Source organism: Sprattus sprattus, assembly GCF_963457725.1.
Source record: "Sprattus sprattus genome assembly, chromosome: 5".
NCBI classification, from domain to species: Eukaryota; Metazoa; Chordata; class Actinopteri; order Clupeiformes; family Clupeidae; genus Sprattus; species Sprattus sprattus.
Genome location: NC_137924.1, coordinates 21,088,816 through 21,111,040, shown reverse-complemented (window position 1 = coordinate 21,111,040; position 22,225 = coordinate 21,088,816). Strand labels below are relative to the sequence as shown.

At 44.3% G+C, this 22,225-nt stretch overlaps 1 protein-coding gene across 1 annotated transcript in view; it reads right to left on the bottom strand.

Moving 5' to 3' along the window:
• Positions 1–89: 89 nt before the first annotated feature.
• Positions 90–22,225, bottom strand: part of itgb5 (integrin, beta 5) — a 42,555-nt gene continuing 20,419 nt past the window's right edge. The window contains exons 11-15 of the mRNA XM_080839156.1: positions 6,664–6,886; positions 6,097–6,197; positions 2,927–3,046; positions 2,431–2,597; positions 90–1,804 (exon numbers count right to left, since the gene is read on the bottom strand). Of these exons, the coding sequence (XP_080695282.1) occupies positions 1,709–1,804; positions 2,431–2,597; positions 2,927–3,046; positions 6,097–6,197; positions 6,664–6,886 (707 nt within the window). The 3' untranslated portion in view covers positions 90–1,708. The remainder of the gene's footprint in view (positions 1,805–2,430; positions 2,598–2,926; positions 3,047–6,096; positions 6,198–6,663; positions 6,887–22,225) is intronic.

The following is a 22,225-nucleotide window of genomic DNA, read 5'->3' as shown; positions in this document are numbered from 1 at the left end:
CGTACAAAGCCAGAAAAGGAGAAAAAAACACTACCCTGCAATGATCAATTTATTGAATAACTGTATACTGTGTCTCCAATATTCTGTGCTTACAGTGTTAATCCAGTCACTGTGAAATGTTGTATTTACATGGAAAACTATGAAATTATACCAGATACCAAAGAGATGGGTAAACATGATGCTTATATTATATCACCTTACTTTTTATGAGGCTGGAGAAAGAAAGAAAAAAAAAACGAATTGACACTCAATCATCTTATTAGCAGTTTTACAGGCTAATAAGCACACACAAGCAGACACACAAGTACACATGTACACACCCTACTGGTTCAATACTGATCTAAAAAAAAAATGTTTTTTTTTATGACCAGTTGAAACATAAAACAAGGTTTTTTTGCAGGTTCTGATGCTAGTGACCCTGAGCGTGTAAGTGATGACTACATGACTGGATCCATCACATCTGGGAGAGGTGTGGTAGCAAGTCTTCCACTGGCATGGTTCGACACAAGTCTGTATGGATGGAGCATATGTGTAAGCTGCCCAGGATGTCCACAAAAATTGCTTCACCTATGAGCGATCTTATTCGTGAAAGGAAGCATCTGGAATGTGTAAACATCTCTGCACAGAAAGCATGCACACTAAAGCAGCAAGCCATGTCAACCCACACCCACATCCCTTATCACACACACACACACGCACGCACACACGCACGCACACACAGTTGACCTACTGACTCTCTTAAGAGGACCACAACAAATGCACATAAATCTCATCATGGTTGTGCCCCATCATCTGCACCAGCCAGTATAAATACATATTTCTTCTGTCCTTCATACCCTTTATGACCAGCCCTTATGAATGAAGTGATGAACCCAAGTTACCACCCCCTTGTGGTTACTAAATCTGTGGTCATATCGAATATCGGTCTGTTAGCTTCATTCAACAAATGAGGACCAGCGGCAGCGTTATTTGTATGTAGTACAGGAAGTCATGTTCTTATGAGTTGTATTGCTTTATGAGCCTCAATCATAGCATCTTATGTGCAAAACAAGGGTGAAAAAATCTATTGGTCTTTGTAATGTAAGTACCAAGTTCGTCCAAGTGATGACTATGTGCTATTGGTAAATCTACTTGAAGGAAACCAGTCACTGCAGCAGGGTTATCTCTTACTGTAACAGATTAAGGATGCATCACATGAAAGGCACACAGTTAAAAAATATATACATACACCAAGAAAAATCAATGCCTCAATAGGGCTGTACAGGTCAATGTACAGTGCATCAATGTGGGAGACGTATGTGTTATGTAGATTTGGCAAATGTCACTTCTAAGGTCCACACTGGAGCTTCACTGTTCTTCGCTACAGGTTCACTGGATGGTCCTTAAAAAATAGTTCCAAGTTCTTTCTGACATTCTGTAAAAATAAGCTCCTTGGGCAGGCATCATTGGCCATTCTTACTGCCATTTTTTTTTCCATTGCTGCAAAATCACTTGGGCCAACTTGAGTCAAAAGTCCCATAATGACACCACTTCAAAAAGTTATGTATTGAAAATAAGAACCGGAAAACAGGTGTCTCAGCTATCAGTCAGAAACGTGGTTGATCAAGGATAGTTCTGAGCAAGTTTTGCTCCAGTCCCTAAAAAAAAAAATGCTCCCCGTCTTCTTGGACCGGTCCTGCCGTGCCCCTCTCCACCCCTCAGTGGGACATCAGTGCACTCCTCCGTTGCTGGACTTGCTCTGCATTTGGAAGACCGTCTCCACTGTGTGTGTAGAAATAGGCTGTTTGTACAGAGGGTTGGATGCCTAGAGAGACAGAGAGAGAAAGAAACACAGAGAGAGAGAGAGAGAGAGAGAGAGAGAGAGAGAAAGAGAGTGAGAAAGAAGAACTGTATCAAAATGTTTCAGTGAAGTAAACAAAGATATTATGGCGCGGTCTGGGTGAATCAACATCTTCAAAAACTCAGGATTTGAAACGACTGACACAGCCAACTCGGTACCGAGTTGTTCCACTCGCTCTCTTCGCTGACTGAGATGAGCTCCAGAATGGTTCTGCTTTTAATCAGCAGATTCATTTTTTTGGCCATCATCATGGTTTTGGATGCAGACATTACAGATTTCAATCTCAAAGATTTATATGCAACGTAAACATGACACTCAATGAGGATATGAATAGGTATGGGACTTTGACTTGGGGACTGAGCAGGAACACCCGCTCCTAAAAGCCAGGGCCTAATCTACATCTGACCTCAAAAGACCATAAGAAAAGCCCTCTTTAAAAGGCCATTTCTTAGATAACAAAGCAATATGAAACCATGATGTGTAAAACATCTGATTTCCTTTAGAATCGATGTGATACGAGACACATTAAAGACGTGTGGTTCCTATCAGCGAGCCTCTCGTTGTAAAACTCAGTAAAGGCTCCTCCTTACCATCTCATAGCGAGCCCTGGAGCGGGCGTTCTGGAAGCGGGTGAACTCGCGGCGGTCGTGGAAGGTGATCACCATCTTCCAGATGGCCATCAACACGATGCCCACCAACAGAATGCTGCCCACGACAGCCAGCAGCACAGTCATGGCATCCGGGGCTGCTCCGCACTCTAAAACAGAGAAGCATTCAGAGCAGTGTGAGCCGCGGATGCAAACATAGGCATGACGCAGGCTATACAAGTAGGCCTGCTAAGCAGGGAACGCGCACACGCACACACACACACACACACACACACACACACACACACACACACACAGTGTGTGCGCACACGCACGCACACGCACATGCACACACACACACACGCACACACTCCAGTTTGACTTAATTTCCTCTCAATCCCAATGAGCTCCTGGCACAGAGTCAAGCATAACCACACAACCCAGTGAGGTTTCAGAAGGGTTGTGTGAAGCGGAGTGCCACAGGCCTGACGTCACCCACCTGGCTCCTGCAGCGCCATGAGCACCGACTGGCCGTTGGTATGCTCCGAGTACGTGAACTTCATCACACAGTCATTCTCAGTTTTATACAAGCACAGCACGGCATTTGGGTCATCGGTCTCTGCAAGAGGAAATGGACATAAAAACAACAGACGTTAGACATTACAGCTGGATAGACAGTGCAGCTCACTAATTATTAGACATTACAGCTCATTAAAGTTTAGATATTACAGCTTGAGAAAGGGAGAGAGATAGAGAGAGAGAGATACAGAGAAAGAGAGAGAGAGGGGAAGGTACAGCATGAACAAACACAAGAGGCTGAGGGCAGAAGACAGCAACAGGGAAAGAATACAGGCAGCCTCCCCAATCCCCAAAATGAAAACAAACCGTGAATAAAACTTCTCATTTAGTGGTTTAAAGCTGAAATCACAGTTGGAGGGACATGGTCCTGCATTCCCCACTGAGGACATTGGCTTGTCACTGCGCAATGGAATGTTTTCATTTCTTTTTGACGTTTTTCAATATCCTCAGGATAGCAAAGTTATCCAAATCGACCCCCATCCAACACCCCCACACACTCAAACCCCCTCACTCTATCCCACTTCCCCGCTAGTCCAGCCTCTGCGCAGTGTGAAGAGTATCCAGGAATGTACATGTGGAGTCCATTAAGGAAGTCAGATGTCTGAAATAGCTGAGCAGGGGGAAGACGCTGAAGTAACTAGGCTGGCGGCACATAGGGACAGAGAGAGAGAGAGAGAGAGAGAGAGAGGGGGAGAGAGAATTCCCGGCCGACACAGGACGTTTAAACTCCGTTTCACTCATTAACTGTCCTGACCCCGGCCATGCACGTTAGCCGCTCCACGCTCCATAACAATAAGTTATTAGCGCATTCCTAGACAGGAATAAAATGTTCCCCACTGCATGGCAGGAACCAATCAAGGCCGATAGCTGATGATAGCTGAGGCTTTAGACATATTTCCCCCATCTATTGACCATGTCGTCTTAGAAACGAGCCCTTGAGAGTTCCTCACATCAACAAATACCATTGGTCTCACTGGGATGTCCTTGGATGACAAGAAGTCCATCCCTCAGTAACCCTCCCCAGTCCCAGTCCCCAAGGGAGTGAACTCTGTGGGTTTTGTAGTTTACTCCTTTCATGATGAGTGTGTTTTGTTGTTTACTCTCCGGCGGACTACATTATCCCTTACATAATGTCTGTGTGGATCTTATCCATACGCTGTAATATGCAGACCCATGTTGTCTTATGTAGGTTTACCTCCTTTCAATCTTCAGCTTGTTACTGCTATTGATAAATACGGCGATGCATCCAGAAACACAACTGACAGGTAGAGTTAACACATTTTGCACATGCTTGTGAAGCCTGCATTGATGCAGTCACGCTGTTGGAGGGTTTTATAAACACACACTCACTCCCCGCTAATTGGTTTGGGATGACACCTAATATGGCAGACACCTGAACGTGCCACTGGAGAGGAAGTGGGTAGGTAGGGACTAGTGTGGAAAAGGCCCTTGACTTTTTCAATGACGAAAAGAAAGTATAGGAACCCACACAAAGCTACTCCCACAAAGCTCCAAGTATGCTAATTTATGCTAAAACAAATGAAACGTAATGATGGGGATGCTGTGTTCACCCATGCCAAATGATGGGGCTTGTGGGTCTCATTACAGGCTACAAGAGGACCTAGAGCTGTCTGCTGCACAGACCCAGACTGACAATCATCAGATAATAGCATAAACAGTCAATGAACACAGAGGAAGGAAGAACTCCATCCAGCACAGGAAGAGACACTATGACCCTGCCAAGACACTCAGACACAGGCCGCAGACAGGTGTTTTGGCACAGGTCTCAATCGCAAAAAAATGTAAAAGCCACACTGATGTAAAATCTGCAGATGTGGACCACAGCCTGCTCCTCTCCTACCTGCAGCACCCATATGGAGAAATGGTTGAAGTGTATGAGGCAGCTAGAGGCAGCTAGAGGCAGCCAGGGCCTCAGGGGTGTCAAATGACTGCAGAGAGATCTTTGGGAGAGCGCTGATAATTGCCAATACTGCATTCTCAGTTCTCCCCCAAACTGCTCGCGTTCTTTTGCCTTTAACCTAATGCACACTCATCAGTGGAGACAGCTGAGGGTGACACCAGGGAGTCTTCCATCGTCAGCAACCACTCCATCAACTGCTGACAATATTGACTATACTGCTCTAAGCTAAAAGAAACCTAGCTTGCGGGCATCCCTCTCTACCTTCAAGAAGCTTTTGGAGACCCAACTCTTCAGAGAGCACCTCCCTTCCTAACTGGCACCTTGACTAGTGCTTAACTTGCACTTACATTCCTGTTCTTTCTTTTCTTTTCTTTGTCGTTTTTCTATTTTCTTATGTTGAGTAGTATTTATTGTTGCACCAGGTTTTGATTGCTTTTATCTTGACTGTTCTCTCCCCTGTACGTCGCCTTGGACAAAAGCGTCTGCTAAATGACTAAATGTAAAGCTTGCCTATGTACTATTATTGAAAACCGGTTGACTTGGTTGTTCAAAGGTAGAGTCCATGATTCTTGCAAAAGCTGGTTGATATTTGAGCCAATCAAATGACACCCCTACTTTCCGTGGTCCTGAAGCAGCATGTTGATTGGCTGGAATTTTTTATGATTCTGTCCAAGCCACTATGTCTGTTTTCCACTTACAGAGCCAGGAATGTGTACGAACACCGGACGTGTTTTCTTTAAGGAGAGAGGAATTTGAGAGTGCTGCCATGGTGCCGGCGTGGCCGATGTTCACACAGCAGCAGCCCTCTGATCCCTCCAGCTGGTGGCTATGACTGCAGCCGAGGGCGGAGGGCCGCCAGGCCACCGTACAAGAGCCAGAGCGCTTCACTGGTCGCACGCCTCTGAGCGCCTCATCGAAGTAGGAGAGCAGATACTCATTGAAGTTTGAGTCACGGTGAAAGAATCTAGACTGCGGCCTGTTGTTGACATCTCTACAAGGGCACACCACAGTGCCTTGCGTTGCATATGAATTTCATATAACAATACTTCACTGCACTGGAAGTGATGTTTTCAAAATTGATTACAAAAAGATGAAAAATACGAATGGAAAGAAATATAGACGGATTTAACCCTCCCTGTTTCAGCAGGTGGGTTGCCAGGGGTACTCACTCAGCGTTTCTACGGTGATGATCTCGTCTTTGCATTGCCGTTGGCATGTCGTGTTGTCAGCAAGTCTCCCGGAGCCGAAGAGCCGGCACTCAATGCACTCCCTGTGACGACACAACAAGCAAAGCCACTTTAAACAGAGAAACTCCTAAGCACAATTAGCCTGGATTTCCTATTCAAACCAGCATAATGCCCTGAAGTTTCACCAAGTGACCTTAACACTGCCCAGTGTAAAACATAAGCCTGCTGTAGCCATGGGAATATGGAGCGACTAGAGTCGGAGACAGCAGCTTGACCTTTGACTGGAAGGGGGATCTTTGAAGAGTGACTCCCTCAGCAAAGGGATTTGAAGCACATGAGGATTATGTTTGGTTCGTTAGTCATTGATGGACCGAGTCTTGTTATATTTAAATTCTTTCCTGTCGTGTTATGTTGGACAATAGTGACTACATTATTTAATCATAATCATCATTTTGTTCAGTGTAGCCCCCTTGAGGGTTAGGACAAACAAACATGAGACAGAGCTGATTTGTTCCAGAGGTTCCAGAGCGGAGCTGTTCTCACTATTACCTCTTTGTGCTGCAGGCATCAGGGCAGGTGGGGCATTTTTCACAGGTGTCCCCGAACGCCCCAGGCTCCGTGCACTGGCAGCGCCCACACACGCAGCTGCCCCGGCCACTGCAGATCTGCCCGTCGTCCGACACGCAGGACGCCGTCTCCGTGGAGCAGTTGCAATTGTCGCCTACGTAACCCGCGTGACACTTGCACTCGCCGCAATGACATTCTCCGTGACCTGGAGAAAGAGGTGGGGGGAAGGATTATGGGAGACAAAGAGGCTCACTGTTAGATACATTTTGAAACACAAACACACACACACACACACACAAACATACACAGGCAGTGAGTCAGTATGAGGTATGGTTTCCTCGAAAATTTCCATGGAAAATGATAAAATGCGATGTTCCATTAGCACAAGGAACGCACATTATCAACATACAGCCGTGTTCACAGTGATTTCATGCCAGTGAGTTCATAGCTAAATATGTGCACCAACACACACTTGCATGCAATAGCACGCACACGCACACACACACGCACACACAAAAGACCACACATCCCAGTCGATACCTAACCACAAGAAGCCACTGTGACCCAAATTCTTTGGAAAAAAACAACAACTCTTTCTTGGTGGAGAAATAGTTTGTTCACATTCCACTCCAGTACTGAACAGAGCAAAAAAGACAGAATTTCATGCTCTTCTGTCTAACCATGCACTCATTTGGTCACAGCTTATGCAACAAATGCTGAACTCAAGCGAGATAATGTTGAACAAACAGAAGAGCAAGGTCAGTGGTGTCTACTGGGAGGTGAGGGTGCGCATGTGTGTGTGTGTGTGTGTGTATATGTATGTATGTGTTTGTGTGTGGGTTGTACCCCATGTAAAGTATTGTTCAAGGACAGTACATTGGTATAATGTAAAACAAACAATCACCTTCCTTCTTACTGCTAGACCCATGCATTACGTCAAGAAATAAGACTAGCAAAAAAAAAAAAACACCCACACACAGAAACACAGACATTTGACTCTGACAGCCCTTTGAGGCTGGTTTTAAGGGCTAGCGTGAGAGCACAGAATCAGGGGGTAGGGGTGGTGGGGTGCCCCTGTAATGGAGCCGTCTCCATCAGGTTGGCTCTGCTGCTCTAATGTTCTCCAGGTGTCAGCTAGCACACAGGAATTCCACGCGGATTAGGTCTTAGTGGCACTTCAAGATTAATTTGTTTGCTAATAAATTCTCACGCCTCAACTTTCCTGGAGAATGCATACAAAATTGGAAATGCCACTGCAAGAAAAACCAGATAGTTAGTCTGATGTTTACTTTGAGCATCCAGAGAGGAATGCATTTCTGAATATTACATAAAAACATACACTTCTGGCACTTCGATACCATTATCACACATCTGTAAAAGCATAGCCTATAAAGCGGACAGCAGCAGCATAAACTGCAGAGCATGGGTTACCAGTACCTCTGCCAGGCTACTTAAAGGCAACTTTCCCTTTGTGGTCTACTTGCATGCTGACGGTCAGGGGAGAAAAGAATTTAGGTCAGCGAGATGACAAATTCAATTACATCTGCTCATCACAAAGGGGATACGCACTAAGGGTCCCTACAGCACTAATAAGATCCAGGTTTCAATGTCATAAAATGCCTCCTGGCTATTTCTCTTCAAGAGAACAGGGAAGAGACAAGACAAATAAAACAACAATGTCTTTTACTATCAATTTCCTGTTTAAAACGCAGCTTCTGCAGGATCTGTTGCAGTATGCAAGGTTTTTTTTTTTCCTGGGATCAGGAGCTCAGCGAGCTTTGAAGAAAGAGGAGCTCAGCAAGGGAGGCAAGAGGAAAACTGTCCACGGTTCTCTCCCTGAAGCCAGCGCTCACCGAATATTTGTTTTCGTTACCTCTGCTGAACTCCTACCTCTGTGTATTGTCGGCTCTTGTGGTATACTCTTGGGGAAGAGTAGGTCATTCTGCCACACCTTGTGGTTTAATGGTTTACAGGGACTTTGCCCTTGACACGGGAACATTACGGGTGTGTCCGGCGTGAGTCATGGCGGAGTCGACTCCAACCAACAGTGACCATGCTGGGAGCAGGCTAGCACACACCATGAAAAGAAGTGACATGCTAGCCATGCGAACCCTCTCGTCCACACAAGTCATTATATGCAAACAAAGACATCTGTGTCTGCATTCTCTGCCTCTGTCTAGCTCACTCACTCACACTCTGCCCTTTAGATTTATACAGAAAATGCAAGAAGCAAGTACTGGCAAGCACTTTAAACACCTGTTTCCCTAAATCCTCTTGAACTCTGTATGTGAGCGCGCGTGTGTCTGTGTGTGTGTGTGTGTTCTTGGACTAAACAAAGAAGCCAGAGGGTGCCATACAATACTGTTAGGCCACTGCAGAGAAGCATCAAGCCTCAACATGAAACTGAATGAGCCTAGGAAGGTTATCCAGTTCATGTCTTAGGGCTATAGCAAGCTTATACTCTGAATCTGTAACTATGCTGCAGACATAAAACATATTTTCTTTTTATTGCTGACAGATACTTCATAGTTTCATAGCCATGTTGCTCCAAACTAAAACTGACAGAGATTCGGCTAGCCTGCCTGAATTTGTTCATAATGCTGGTGACTGGGAAACTAATTTCATTTTACCTTAATATAAAAAATAAGCTCCAATCTGCCTTAAAAGATTAATCAATGTGACAATGCCTAATTAAGTCACATGACCCATCAGAGGAAGCACTTGTTGTGGTAGTTTATTCTTCGTTCTTGGTAGTTATTCCATGGTGATCCTTGTGTCTTAGTTTCCCACTTGTAATGGGGGCGACAAGATAATTCAGATGGCCAAGGATTGGGAAATGTTTTTAAAATGAAGAATCTTAATCTGAATCTGAATCATCAAACAGGGGAGGTTCACAGAGGCGAAAAAGGCAATTGGTGTACTCGGCCTAAACAAACAGTTCGCTGATGGCAAGACGATTAGAAGTGAAGAAGACACAATCTCTTCTGCAAATAAGTTGAAAGGAAGGTCAGACATAAATAGAGGGAGTGTTCCAACAATGACACACCTGTAGTGATCTTTTTTTTGTATTATTTATTTTTTTAACTCGGCCCCTCTTCTGATGTAATCAAATCCACAAATATAAAATCTCTGAATCATCAAACACGATAGGTTCACAGAGGTCACAGAGGCAAATGGTGTACTCTGCCTAAACAAACATTTTGCTGAGAGGAAGACGATTAGAAGCTATAGCAGCCATTTCTGTCTCAGCTATATACTCATCCATGTGTTTAATGCTAACTACTGGAGGTGTGTGAAGGTGGTGTGGTGTTGAGGTAAATATGTATTCATCAATACTTTTAACCATCAGCAGATCAGTAAGTGATCCAAAGACTACAGTTGATTGCAACGTTAATTAGTTATTGAAAATTACGGAACAGGAAGAGTTAACGCACATAATCAGCTCCTGATTACAGGCATGCATGACATCAACACCAATTTCTCCTCACACCCTGAAACAGATGGTGTTGTGTCTGGTGATGAGAGTATGCATGGAATTCCTTGAGCAGTATGAGGTCAGTACTTTCTTGAGTTGAGCATACTCTGACCCTCCTTCGCCAATTGTTATTCAGGGTCGTCATGGAGCTCCAGGACCTTGCTGATAGAAAGCAAGACCAGAGCTAAACAGAGCCAAAACCACCCCCACCCACACGGTTGGCTCTCACCACCGTTCCCTGTTCCCTCTTAGATGAAGGCCGACCTGTTGATGTGCATTCTGCCATCATTGCCCTGAACCAACCAGCAGGAAGTGCAGCACTGGTCCCAGAGAAAAAGGGAAGTATCCAGAATAAATTTGGACGTAAACATCTTATCTGTGATGCGAGAAACACCACTAAAACAACTTGGATAAATGGAGGTCATACGAGTCTCATACGAGTCCCCAACTGACCCTTTCTGCCCATAATGCTCAGAGCTAAACGGCCAAGTAAAACCGCCACATCACTCTTGAGCGACTCTACATTCACATAGGCTTAAAGTGCCATGATCATTAAGGCTACAGCAAGGGTAAGGTTAGAGCTAAAACCAGTGTAGACCCAGCTGTAAGGATACTAGCCACTAAAGGACAAGGTATGTGCAAAGGAGGGTTAAAATTATGAACAATCACACTGAAGCAGGCAGAGTAGCATACAGGGTCAGGATTAGCCAATAGGGGTAACAGCAGGAACAAATACAGACTGTGGATTGTGCCCTTCTGGTGGCGGATACTCTCCAGTTGGCCTTTCTGAGAGTTGTCTCCTACTAAAATAAACCATACGTTTCCTAGACACGCTATTTCTGAAGTCTGGACTGGTCCACAGCGCTTCGAAATATTTCCTGTCTGCAGCGACAGAGAGAGAGAGTGTGCATGTGTGCACGTCCCCCCCTCTCACTCTATGTTTCTCTGTGTGTGTGTGTGTGTGTGTGTGTGGGGGGGGGGGGGGGGGGTACATGTGTGTGTGTACGTATATACATGCATGATTCATGGTTTTCAAGGCATGTTTTCTAGCTGAGGGAAAGAAAAACAGTGAAACACTGAAACTCCTCCATGATTTCCCTGCATGTGCCTGGCCTCCAAGCTCTGAGCCTCACTCAGCTCGCTGTGGAGACTCTCCAAGTCAACACGCCTGCCAACAAGACTGAAGGTTCCCCATGAGCACTCGGTTTCACAATCACAAGAATCATTAGAGCATGTGCAAAAATCCATTGACAAAGCTAATCTTTTGTTTGGAGCAGCTTTGAGGTAGACATGTGTTTTCTATAAGGAAAAAAACTAAATTGTTGCATTCAGAAAGTGCTAATAGGTCAAATACATGCAAGATTTGCGATTTAAGCTAGAATGTGAATGATATTCAAAGCTGCTAACCATCTTTGTGGTGAGGTTTAGGGTATAATTTGGTTTATTTAGAGACAAACCCTAACCCCTAAAACTAACCCAGACTGAGCACATGATTGTGTGTATGAGACACCCATGGCAGGCTTACAGTGAAAGGCTTCCTCCATGCCAGCCAAACGCATTGGACCTGTGACTATATAAGCATTCCTCGCCCTTCCTGTGTCAACGAACAGGCCAGCCTCTTTAAGGTCCCACAGGAAAATAACACTTGTATGCGGCCGCCAACTCTGCTGCAAGTGACTGTAGGAAATGCCGATTCAGATAGCATCCTGACACGCTCAACCTGAGGGCCAGCCAATGGTGAAAAGCTACACCTAAACTATGGGTAATGCCAAAGGACCCTGTGGCATTGATTTCACAATTCTAGACAGCATTCCACCTATTGCTTTACTCCATTGGTCCTGACTATTTCAGACAGGCATATAACTAACCTTTTTTAACATGACGGGAACTGACTGGCACACAAAGCTCAAAAGGACTTGTCAAGTGTGTGTGCACCCCTCATCTATAGCTCAACATCTAGGAAGAGGCATTGGCTGAGGCATCTTTGTAGGAGTAGGGCTGGGCGATATGGGTAAAAAATTATCACAATAGATGTTTATATTTTCATTCGATAACGATATAAGACGATATAAATTAAGTCTGTTTCATTTGCTTCAGACAAGAACGCCTGTGCGAATGTGGTAAACTCCCAACATTTCTCAACTTCAAAACAAATCAAAAGTGGAAATATACAGAAATCTTTCCAAGTAAACAAACTGATGTCTGATAATAACCGGTTCGTCCGGTTGAGTTTAAGAACATCAGCTAAATGTGTGTAATGCGAAAATACGATGATAAACCAATTAAGAGGAGCCAGCCCTGGCTGTGGAGCAATCCGGGGGGTGGGGTTATCCCCTCCATACAAGTCTAGGCTACGAGATTCAGCCCTAACGCAAGAAGTTCCGATCATTTGAACGACAGCAAGAAAATAACATTTGCAAATAAAGTGCATATGGAAACATAGGACATTCGTGTTTTACTACTCAAAGCATTCCAGGGATTGAGTTACAGTGGCAAGTTAGCGATCAAAGCAACAGGTAGATCACCTCCCAAAATCAGAGCAACAGTAAATTGCAGCACAGCTGGCTAATAAGTGGTAACGTTAGCTACCAATGGAGTTGAATGAATGGTGTGCTAACGGTCACATATTAGAACGCAACGTAAATGTAAAACCATGTATCTCACACTGTGATAAATATGTTTAAGTGACCACCGTTTAATTTCCCTAAACTGTTGGTTCGTTGTAAGTTAAAAATTAATACATTGCTAGCGGGCGTGGTGTAGCGTGTGGAAATAGTGCTGACAGGACTAGAGAGCTAGCCAGCTAGTAGGCTATCAGGTCACTTGTTTGTAGACGCTTTAGCTGCGAGTCTACATTCAGACCTAACCATAGACAACGCCGCGATTTAAGACTTTTTAATGCCCCGCGGCCACCCTGAATTTCTCCGCAACTTCCTGCTGCATCACAGAAACTAAATGGACTGCTGTTCCTAATTATTCTCTATCGACATTATTGATATTATTGAAAATGAATTAATGTTACGATAGCTTTATCGAGGGAAGTCATTATCGCGATAATTATTTTTATCGTTTTATCGCCCAGCCCTATGTAGGAGCACACATCGTTTCAACCCAAAATCCACTTCACTATTCTTTGGGCCTCAAGAGAACTAGGCAAACATGTGGTGCAGTCTCAAAACCAGCTCACCCCCCAGCCAGGAAGACTATATCCATTAACCATTTGTCTTCTTGCATTCTAGGGATTGAATGGGCAATTTACAGATAGTGCCTTTATCATCCGTTTACTTCACATCTTTAAAGCATATACTGTCCCAGCAATGCAGCATGCCCTTAACAAGCAACATAGATGTGTTTAGTTTTTCCTTTTCATCTACGTACTGCAGCCTTGAGGACAATTTATGGAAGGCTCCTAAAGAACAAGACAACTGGAGCCAGGAAAATGTCCATACCCGATCAGTTTATGGGATGAGACCGAGTGGACTTTAAGAAGAATGAGTCTAAAAGCAAATTTCAAAGGGAATGATATTCTTGTAGTCAGCCACTCCTTATCCTTGGGAAGCCTGTAAACTTTAAGACATAATGAGAGCTTTGACAACAGACAAACAATATCGTATAACCCCATGACTTAATTACATGTTTGTTGTGAAGTGTGTGTGTGTGTGTGTGTGTGTGTGTGTGTGTGTGTGTGTGTGCGCGCGCCCCTCTAAGGGAGTGTTTGTGTCATCAGGTATTTGGCCAATAAAGTGTTTCCTCCTTGTTGTGCTATGGCTAAAAAAAACACAAAAAGGTAATAATCAGCGATATCCCACAATGCTTTGCATGCTGACCTCAGTCTGAGGTTATGCTGTGGGGGACGGTTGTGTGGCTCCTCCTGTTCTTCTTCTTTGGTGCTGACTGGAAATAGACTTTGTTGTGGATACACAAATAATGTTGGATGGGTACAAGCCCTGTCATTTGAGTGCCAGAGGAGGGCCTTTTGCAAGTCAAACTCAGCACTGTTTTTGGATGAGGTCTCCCTCCAGTGTCTCTCTCTCTGCCTCTGTGTGTGTGTGTGTGTGTGTGTATGTATACGTGTGTATGTATGTATGTATGTATGTATGTATGTGTGTGTGTGTGTGTGTGTCCTGACCCACTGTTCTTATGTCCAAAGGGCATTCGTGGCTCGACACAGCCCATGATCTGCACAGCTGGGTTTCCTCCAAGAGGAGTTATTTTCAAGATAAGAATCAAAAGGACAAAGCCATTGCCACAACATGAAACTGATGTAATGTAAGTCAAACGAATGTTTCTGTGATGCACTTTTACCCCACTCAAGGCACTCATGAAACCCTGGTGTTGAATCACAGAAGGAATGTATGCAGACATGGGGAGACACAGTAGACATAATAATTATGCAGCTTCAAGTGCTTGTAGTTGATTTTTCACCCAGTGACTCCAATTGGGAGTGCTTCACTACTTTTTCACTAATTTATTTTATATAGAGTTGCACTTGGCTTGTTCGGCTAATTTCCTGTACAGTAAACTGCTTTGTACCACAAAGTGCAAATTTGTAACGCACCTGACTGAACTCAAAAGATAATATTAAATAGACTGACATTTGATAGTCGAGGACTATTGGCCAAGGACATTAATTTCAAAGGCAGCACCTTCCCCTCCTCAACACTCAGTTCTGTAGTCCATGTGGTACTGAGGGCAGGCAAAGGCTGCCACAACGATCTGTGTGTGAGTGTGTGAGTGTGTGAGTGTGTGTGTGTGTATGTGGGGGGGAAACCGCAGGGCCCAGATTACAGAGGGAGACACAACACTGGGCCTCTTTGTGCAGGCTCTTCAACACCCCAAGGTCAAACACAGTCTTGCTTGATGTTGTTACATTGGGATGAGAGCCAGGAGGTGGGGGTAGGGTGGACAGGAATATGGAAAAAAGGACAATGAAAAAAAACTAAACAAAAATATAATTAGTCCGTTTTTTAGAACCAGCACTTCAACCTTCAACTGATATGTGACAACGGTACTTCAAGTACTAAGTAATAAACTTCATAACATGAACTGCAGGCAAAGTGAGGGCAATGAAGATTGCCATGAGAGTGAAAGAGACTGTTATGCCTCGACACAGTGTTCTTACAGGAAAACAGACGAACATCCTGTACTGATATGAACACAAGGAACACAATGTGAATGGATCCACACCGAGTTTGGATCCTATGTCCACCTTGTGTTATTAAACTCTCTGTCACCTCAGACTGCCACAAAACACAGCTGCCATTCGTCATTTTAGCTTTGAGCCGTTTATAATTATGAAGAAGAAACCACACTGATAAGAACAGGGCTTTAGTGCTTGTGGAGGCAAAGCTGGGCTAGACAGTCCAAAGTCAGATGTGAGAGGGGCGGCCTGTGAGTATGTCATTCTGACAGGTCTTCTGAGTGTGCAGCACTGGCCTACTTTACCCAGTGAGGAAAACCAGACCCTAGTCAGAGATACATGCCGTCAGCTAAGAGGGAGAGAACCGGGAACTGACACATGGGGGGGGAGGGGGGGTAGAAAGAGAGAGAGAGCGAGAGAGAGAAAGAAAGAAAGAAAGAAAGGAAGAGAAAGAGAATGTCAGCATATAACTAATTGATAGGGTGTCGGCAGGCTATGCCAGGCTCGACCCCCAGTTGCTTGCCCTCACACAACACTCATTCACTTATCAGGGACCTGACCCTCCCTTACTGGCCAGAGTGATCGTGACTGAGGAATCAGTAGGTGCTGGGAAAGTACACACTGGTGTCTATGTAGACAATGTTGACATTTCCAAACAGATACATGGCCCACATGTTGTGGGTGCACACACAGGTATACGTTTATCACAGCGGCAAAAATGATTGCCAGAGGGAAATTCTCAGTGAGGCAGTGGGTCCCATTCTGATAAGAAAGGGTCCTTGTGAAGAGCACAAACTGAAAGTTATCCCATACATCACTGTCAAGCCACGTAAAGCTCTTGCTCTTTGACTACACTGCTGTCAGCTGAATGCCTGTTCACCAGGATTCTCATAAACAATGACTGACATTTACCAGAGCTTAGTCAGTAATGAGAGAAACCACTGCTTAGCAAAACACGACGACAGATTCAGACTGTTTTTCAAGTTGTGGCATGTCATCTCCTGCAGTTTAAGTCCATTTTTGGAAGGAAAGGATGAGTGTCATGGCGCCTTCCTAAGTGTTCAATGATTCCTGATCTTACTGATGATATGATTCACAAGCAGGAGCAGTCCAACACTTCTAGAAAAAAATCTCAGCAGCAGGACCCATTGGAACAAAAACAGTTGGCAACAAAGAAAAAAAAAAGATCCAAAATTGAATTAGAAAATTATATTTTAAATAATTGGATAAATCTGAGACTCTATCTCTCATGTGATTGTATGACATATCACATGTTGAGGGCTGAGAATTATGTACTACAGAGAATAGGTGCCACAGAGTCCAATGATCAGGTCAGCTGATGCCATTTAAAAAGGGAAAAGTGGGACAAAAATAGCAGCTGAGAACAATAATCTGCCTCTCCATGCACCTCAAGTGCTCACCAATGAAATATATGTCCCAGTGCGGTATAACTAATAGCCCTCTGGGTCTGATATGGACACAGTCGCACTGCAAATGGGAATAAAATAGGAGTCAAAACCGGGTCTGCAAAGCTTGAAGTGGACATGACTCAATCTCAAACAGCTGTAATGAAACAGCTGTATGAGGACACATGTGTGCTAGCTGCTGATTCTACCCTACCATGGTGCTTAGAGACAACTGACAACGTGGACATGGGCGGTGTTTGTGGGCCTCAGTACGTGACTGAGTGCGATGTTCCCGCTAGAGAATTTAGAGTTGTGACAACTCCATCACCTCTCAGTTAAAATTACACCTTTTCTCACAGCATTCTGATCTATTACAGGCCGCCTCTGTGGGGAGAAGAACTGGCGACAGACTAGACACCACGATGGGGCGAAGATTTTGCACATGACTATTAATGGTTACAACTCCCTACCACAGAAAATTACGGTCAACATCAACGTCTGGATTTTCTATTACAACAGCATGTGTGTTTTTGATAGTCCATAAATAGATACAGGACTTAAACATTTCAACATATGGGACCAACTAGCCGATGGTAAGATCATTTGAACTTGTAGTAAACAACATCTCTGACTCATGTGGAACTAAAATTACTTTTTTTTTGGACGCCGCAGAGTTGATCTTAACCTATTCTACATTCTAATCAAACTGCTGAAAGTGTACCTAGAAATAGAGTGTAAACTGTCTAAATAGAGTGAGAATTCTTGCAGCCTTCCTGGGACTTGCAGTCTAATACTGCGTATCCAGAAGGAGCTTATCCTTCTCTGACAGGGAAGTCGCAGTTCGTTCCTGAGCACTCTGATAACCCACCACAGCGAGAAGGGCTCATGAAAATTTCAGACGGAAATTACTTCCTTCCTTGATAATCTCAAAACAGAGAGTGTCACTCAAAAAGAAGTCTGGGCGGGGGCCAGTAAGATGTCCTTCACAGGAAGAACATGCGGGTTTCCCACACAATATTCTGCTATTTCAGTCAAGTCTCAACTGATCTGTTGAATCTTAACAGTGCCTGAGGTCACATCATCATGAAAAGGCTTGTACTTTTTGTAGCACAGAGTCAACAAGACTACCTTGTACAGGACTGGACACAGAACCTGTCAAGTGCCAATGATGGAAACACATCGAATACTGCAAAACAACAACAAAAGGTTTCAGAGGTCTATTTGCGTCCTTGCCACATACATCTGGGGTCTAGGGGTTGCAGTTTGGTGGCTCTAAACCTTGCTTTCGTAAGCTACCACAGTAGTGCTGCAGGCATGAGGCTTACAAATTGGGTTAGGGGCTTAAAAACAGAGCTGACATTCAGAAATACATACTGTCTGCTCTTTGCATGCAAAGCCTTTCATGTAACACTCATAGCGAATCATCAAGCTATTAAAGGGGGTGTAACAATGGAATGACTACTGAAGCATGGGTCATTTGAGCAGCAAATATTCTCTTTTTTCCCCATGCTTGTTAAGGTAAACTATATTTATATATATGTATATGTAGAGAGAGAGTATATAATAATATTGCATAATCTCATTCTGTTTGACACAAACATTAGCAGCAGATGACATGGTATCCCTTTGAGTTCCCAGCAAGGCATCTGTTTGGACATGTGACTTGTCCTAGAGAAGTAGAGAGTGAGTGCACCTGATGCTCTTGGGTGATGCACTAGGCTTTGTTTCCTGAGCCGTTTCCTTTTTTTGCTCTCTCTCTCTCGCTCTCTCTCAGAACTCTGAGTAGGTTTTAGAGGAAAAGCCAAAATTGTCTGCATTGGAATGTGCAACAATCAACTATCAGGTTTTCAATACGTCTCTCCCAGAGGTGTCTCCTCACCAGTGGCGGCTGGTGGTTTTTAAAGTGAGGGAGGAAGGACTGCGCGCTTGGTTGCCATTGGCCCGTTTGTACTGTTGGTGGCATAAGTATGTGAGACTCAAGTTGTTTCAGGGTGTTTTGGTGAACTACAGCACAAAATAGCCGGGAGGGATAATTTTGTGAATAAAATTGATAAATTCACCAGTGGCAGCATTGTACTTTGAAAGCTGGTGGGCAGCATGTCTTTGATGGACTAGTCCAGGCCAGAAGGAAAGGATGCAAAGGCAATTAGTCAAATCAGGACTACTCTTGATTTGTAAAACTAAATAAAAGATTCTGGGCCAATCATTGGGCCTATTTTTTCCACTCAATGACTGAAGCTATTGGTTGTAATATGTCTGATTATTTTCAGCTACAATTGTTTTAAGAAGAATGAAGACACAAGACCATAATTGATGCCATTTCAAATGCATCATGCTCTGAATCATTCACTTACATCCTTTTTCTCAAGTATTATTGGCTAGAAAAACGGCGTTCCTGAATTGTACCGTGGTCATCAACATAGCGCAAGATGACAGACAGCTGAGAATGACAGCTAATGTCTGTGGTCTCGTCAATTTGCCAGGAAAAGAAGTGTGCTCTGTTAAGTTCCTTTTCTAGCTCTGTTTCAATCGAATGGTGAATGGCTGCAATTAGATCGTTCTGGATTGTTTTTGACATGCCTGTGAGAAGACGGTGGAGCTTTCCAGATGTTCTGCCAGAACACGGTCATACTTCGCTATCACCTCCGCAAGTTCCCTGTAATTGCCCTTGTTGTCAGAATTTTCCCCTTCGTTATGCCCCCTGAAAGACAACTCTAGCATGCCTAGGTAAGCCGTTGCATCTAACAGACGTTTTACCACCTCCCTATTGCCACGCACTTTAGCGTTGTGCTGTTGAATTTGCAGCCGCACACCCTCATCCACTAACCGCTCTATAGGCATGGTGCCGCCCAGCAATGAAAGGCGGATAGCAGCACCAACGTAGTCTTGACATTTGTCGTGGCGCTTGGTTGCCCTGTCAATATTTTTTATATCAGTAAATCCATGAAAACACCACGTTGGAGAGTTGACATTCATTAGTAAACAGGGCCAGCAATATAACCGATTGTTGGTAATGCTACCAGTCACCCACGAGTAGCCTACCTAGCAAACCATGTAGCACTCACGACACTGACTCTGCCGTTGCTTTTGGTGATTTCAATCTTTGGAATTGGTCTACCTGTTGCTTTAATGGCCAACTTGTCATTGTAACTCACCCCATGGAATGGTTTCTGTAATAAAACATGAACAATGTCCTCGGTTTCCATAGTTTACTTTATTTGCTAATTTGCTAATGTGTTCTCATTATTAAAATGGTCAGATATTCTTGCTTAACTGTGTCTCTTAGACTGAGCAGATTATCTTTCGTAGCCTAGATTTGAGGGGATAACCCCACCCACCATATCCAGGGCCTCTGCTTATTGGTTTATAGCGCAGACGTGACTCCAGCCTATTCGTTAATAGATTTTAGCGCTATCCAGACCCCTAAACTAGTCACACCCTCTCAGAGGAGGATCGTCCTCCTCTCTGCCATTGAAGTCAACGCATTCCACGAGCCGCCAGCGCAGGCAGAGAAATGAATGGGAGTCAATGGAGGGTAGAGGGAGGAAGGTCCTCCGGCAGTAATTTTCGATAGCGATAGGGGGTGCTAATGTCATCTTTACCCAGGGAAACTAACATCACATATACAAAGGTATTAAAGTAGTCCTATTTAAGGGTTTTAATTAATCACAGTAGTCTGGGCAAAGTACACTTTTTATTCTCAAAATGTTAAGGAGGATCTTCCTCCCTCTCCTCAATGGAGAAGCCTCCACTGCTCCTCACTACACCTGAGTGACATTCGGCCCTACAAGTCTGCTCCCTTTCCTCTCCCTGCACCTAACTGATGACTGGTAGGTTGATGAAATACACCTGGACCAGGTGAAGAACTGTTCAAAGGCTCCAGGTTTCAACAGCGAAACAGAATTCCAACGACTGACAAAACATTGTTGCTCAGTAACAGCGCTATAGAGCCATTCATGATGTTCTACAGTATCGAAATAAGGTGTTCTGCATTTCAGGGATGTGACAGCATCTGTTGGTACTTTTCTTCAACAGACACTCCCAGAAAGGCAGGCAACCTCAAATTATGACTACCGTGAAGACCGTTTCAACTGTTCAGACTCACAGCAACACTCTGGATATTAAGAAAAAAAAACATAGGGAGTGGTGTGCTTATTTGCACACCAATCCAAAATCTTGTTTTTCAAACTCAGACAGTCTCTACATTTCTCCAGCCCTGAGAGCACAGTACCTATACCCACAAAATTCCAGCTTTACCACAATGCTGACTGGAGCGCATACACAGAGACAAATGAAGCCAAGTGTGAAACAGGATTATGTAAAAATGAAGCGCATCATTAGAGCGATGTGCCCCGTTTTGGTAGGAAACTTTCTGAGCCCTTGTGCACTTGTGACAATCAAAGACAGAGTGTTGACAGTAAGCGCCTCTTCAAAAGAAGGCCGCTGCTCTGCTTCACAGACGTACAGCATACTTGGAGGCTCTGGAGAGGTCTAGCACTGAGCTAGGATTCAAAAGCTGAGGCAAAAACTCGCCTGGAAGCATAGCAACATCACAACGCTTTGGAGGGCAGTTACTTTGCCATACTGTCACAGTCTCTTCAAAAGAGTCACACCATTTCCACATCATGAGCAACTTATGTGTCAGGCTGTGCTCTCTTACAGAGTCTAACACTCACAGGCACGACATCATAAGTACATCAGGATGATAGAATAGGGGGCTGATGGAGAAAAGCCTGATGCTAGCAGCTTTAGCCAGGCAGAGGGCACTGGGTTGAGGTTAGCAAACCGCTGCAACTCCGAAGAGCTTTGCTCCTGGTTTCAGGCTTGGCCGGGCTAAGATGGGGATTTGTTTCCATAAGGCTGTGCTACTGAAAGGGCCACGTACCCAAGGCCAGTCCCATCCGGGAGAGCAAGAGTGTGGACTAAAATAAACAGGCTGACTGCAAACTTGCTTCAGCCACAGCAACTATGAGTGGACCCTAATGGAGATGAGGGAGGTTGGCCAGGATGGTGAACTGTGCCAGGTTTTATTTAAAACGGCGCTAAGCTAGTAGCGATGGGTATCAGGCTATTCACAAATATAACCAGATGTCCAATCACTTCTTGCTTCAGGAACTTTCAAAGCGTGCAAATTGAGCATACTGGTTGGCAAAAAAGTATTTTTTACTTCTGTGTACAAAATCTACAGTGTATTCTCTCATGCTTGCTCATTATTCGAGAGAATCAGCGTTTTGGAACATGAGTAGGAGGGTTGTATAATCTCTCACTGATGTGTGAAGTATAATACCCGAGTGGTGATGGGAGTGCGTGAGATGAGCTGTGAGATCAGGCAACATTAAGTGCTCAGTGAGCTTTGAGCTGAGCCAAGCTCTCAGTCCTGGCAAACTCTGCTCCCCTCCCTCCCTAACCACCACCCTCTTCTCCTACATCAACACCATCACCACCACTTGGAAAAAGAAACACTGGGCAAAACGTTATTACACTGGATCTTAACAAGTTCGTGATCATACCAGGTCGCCATAT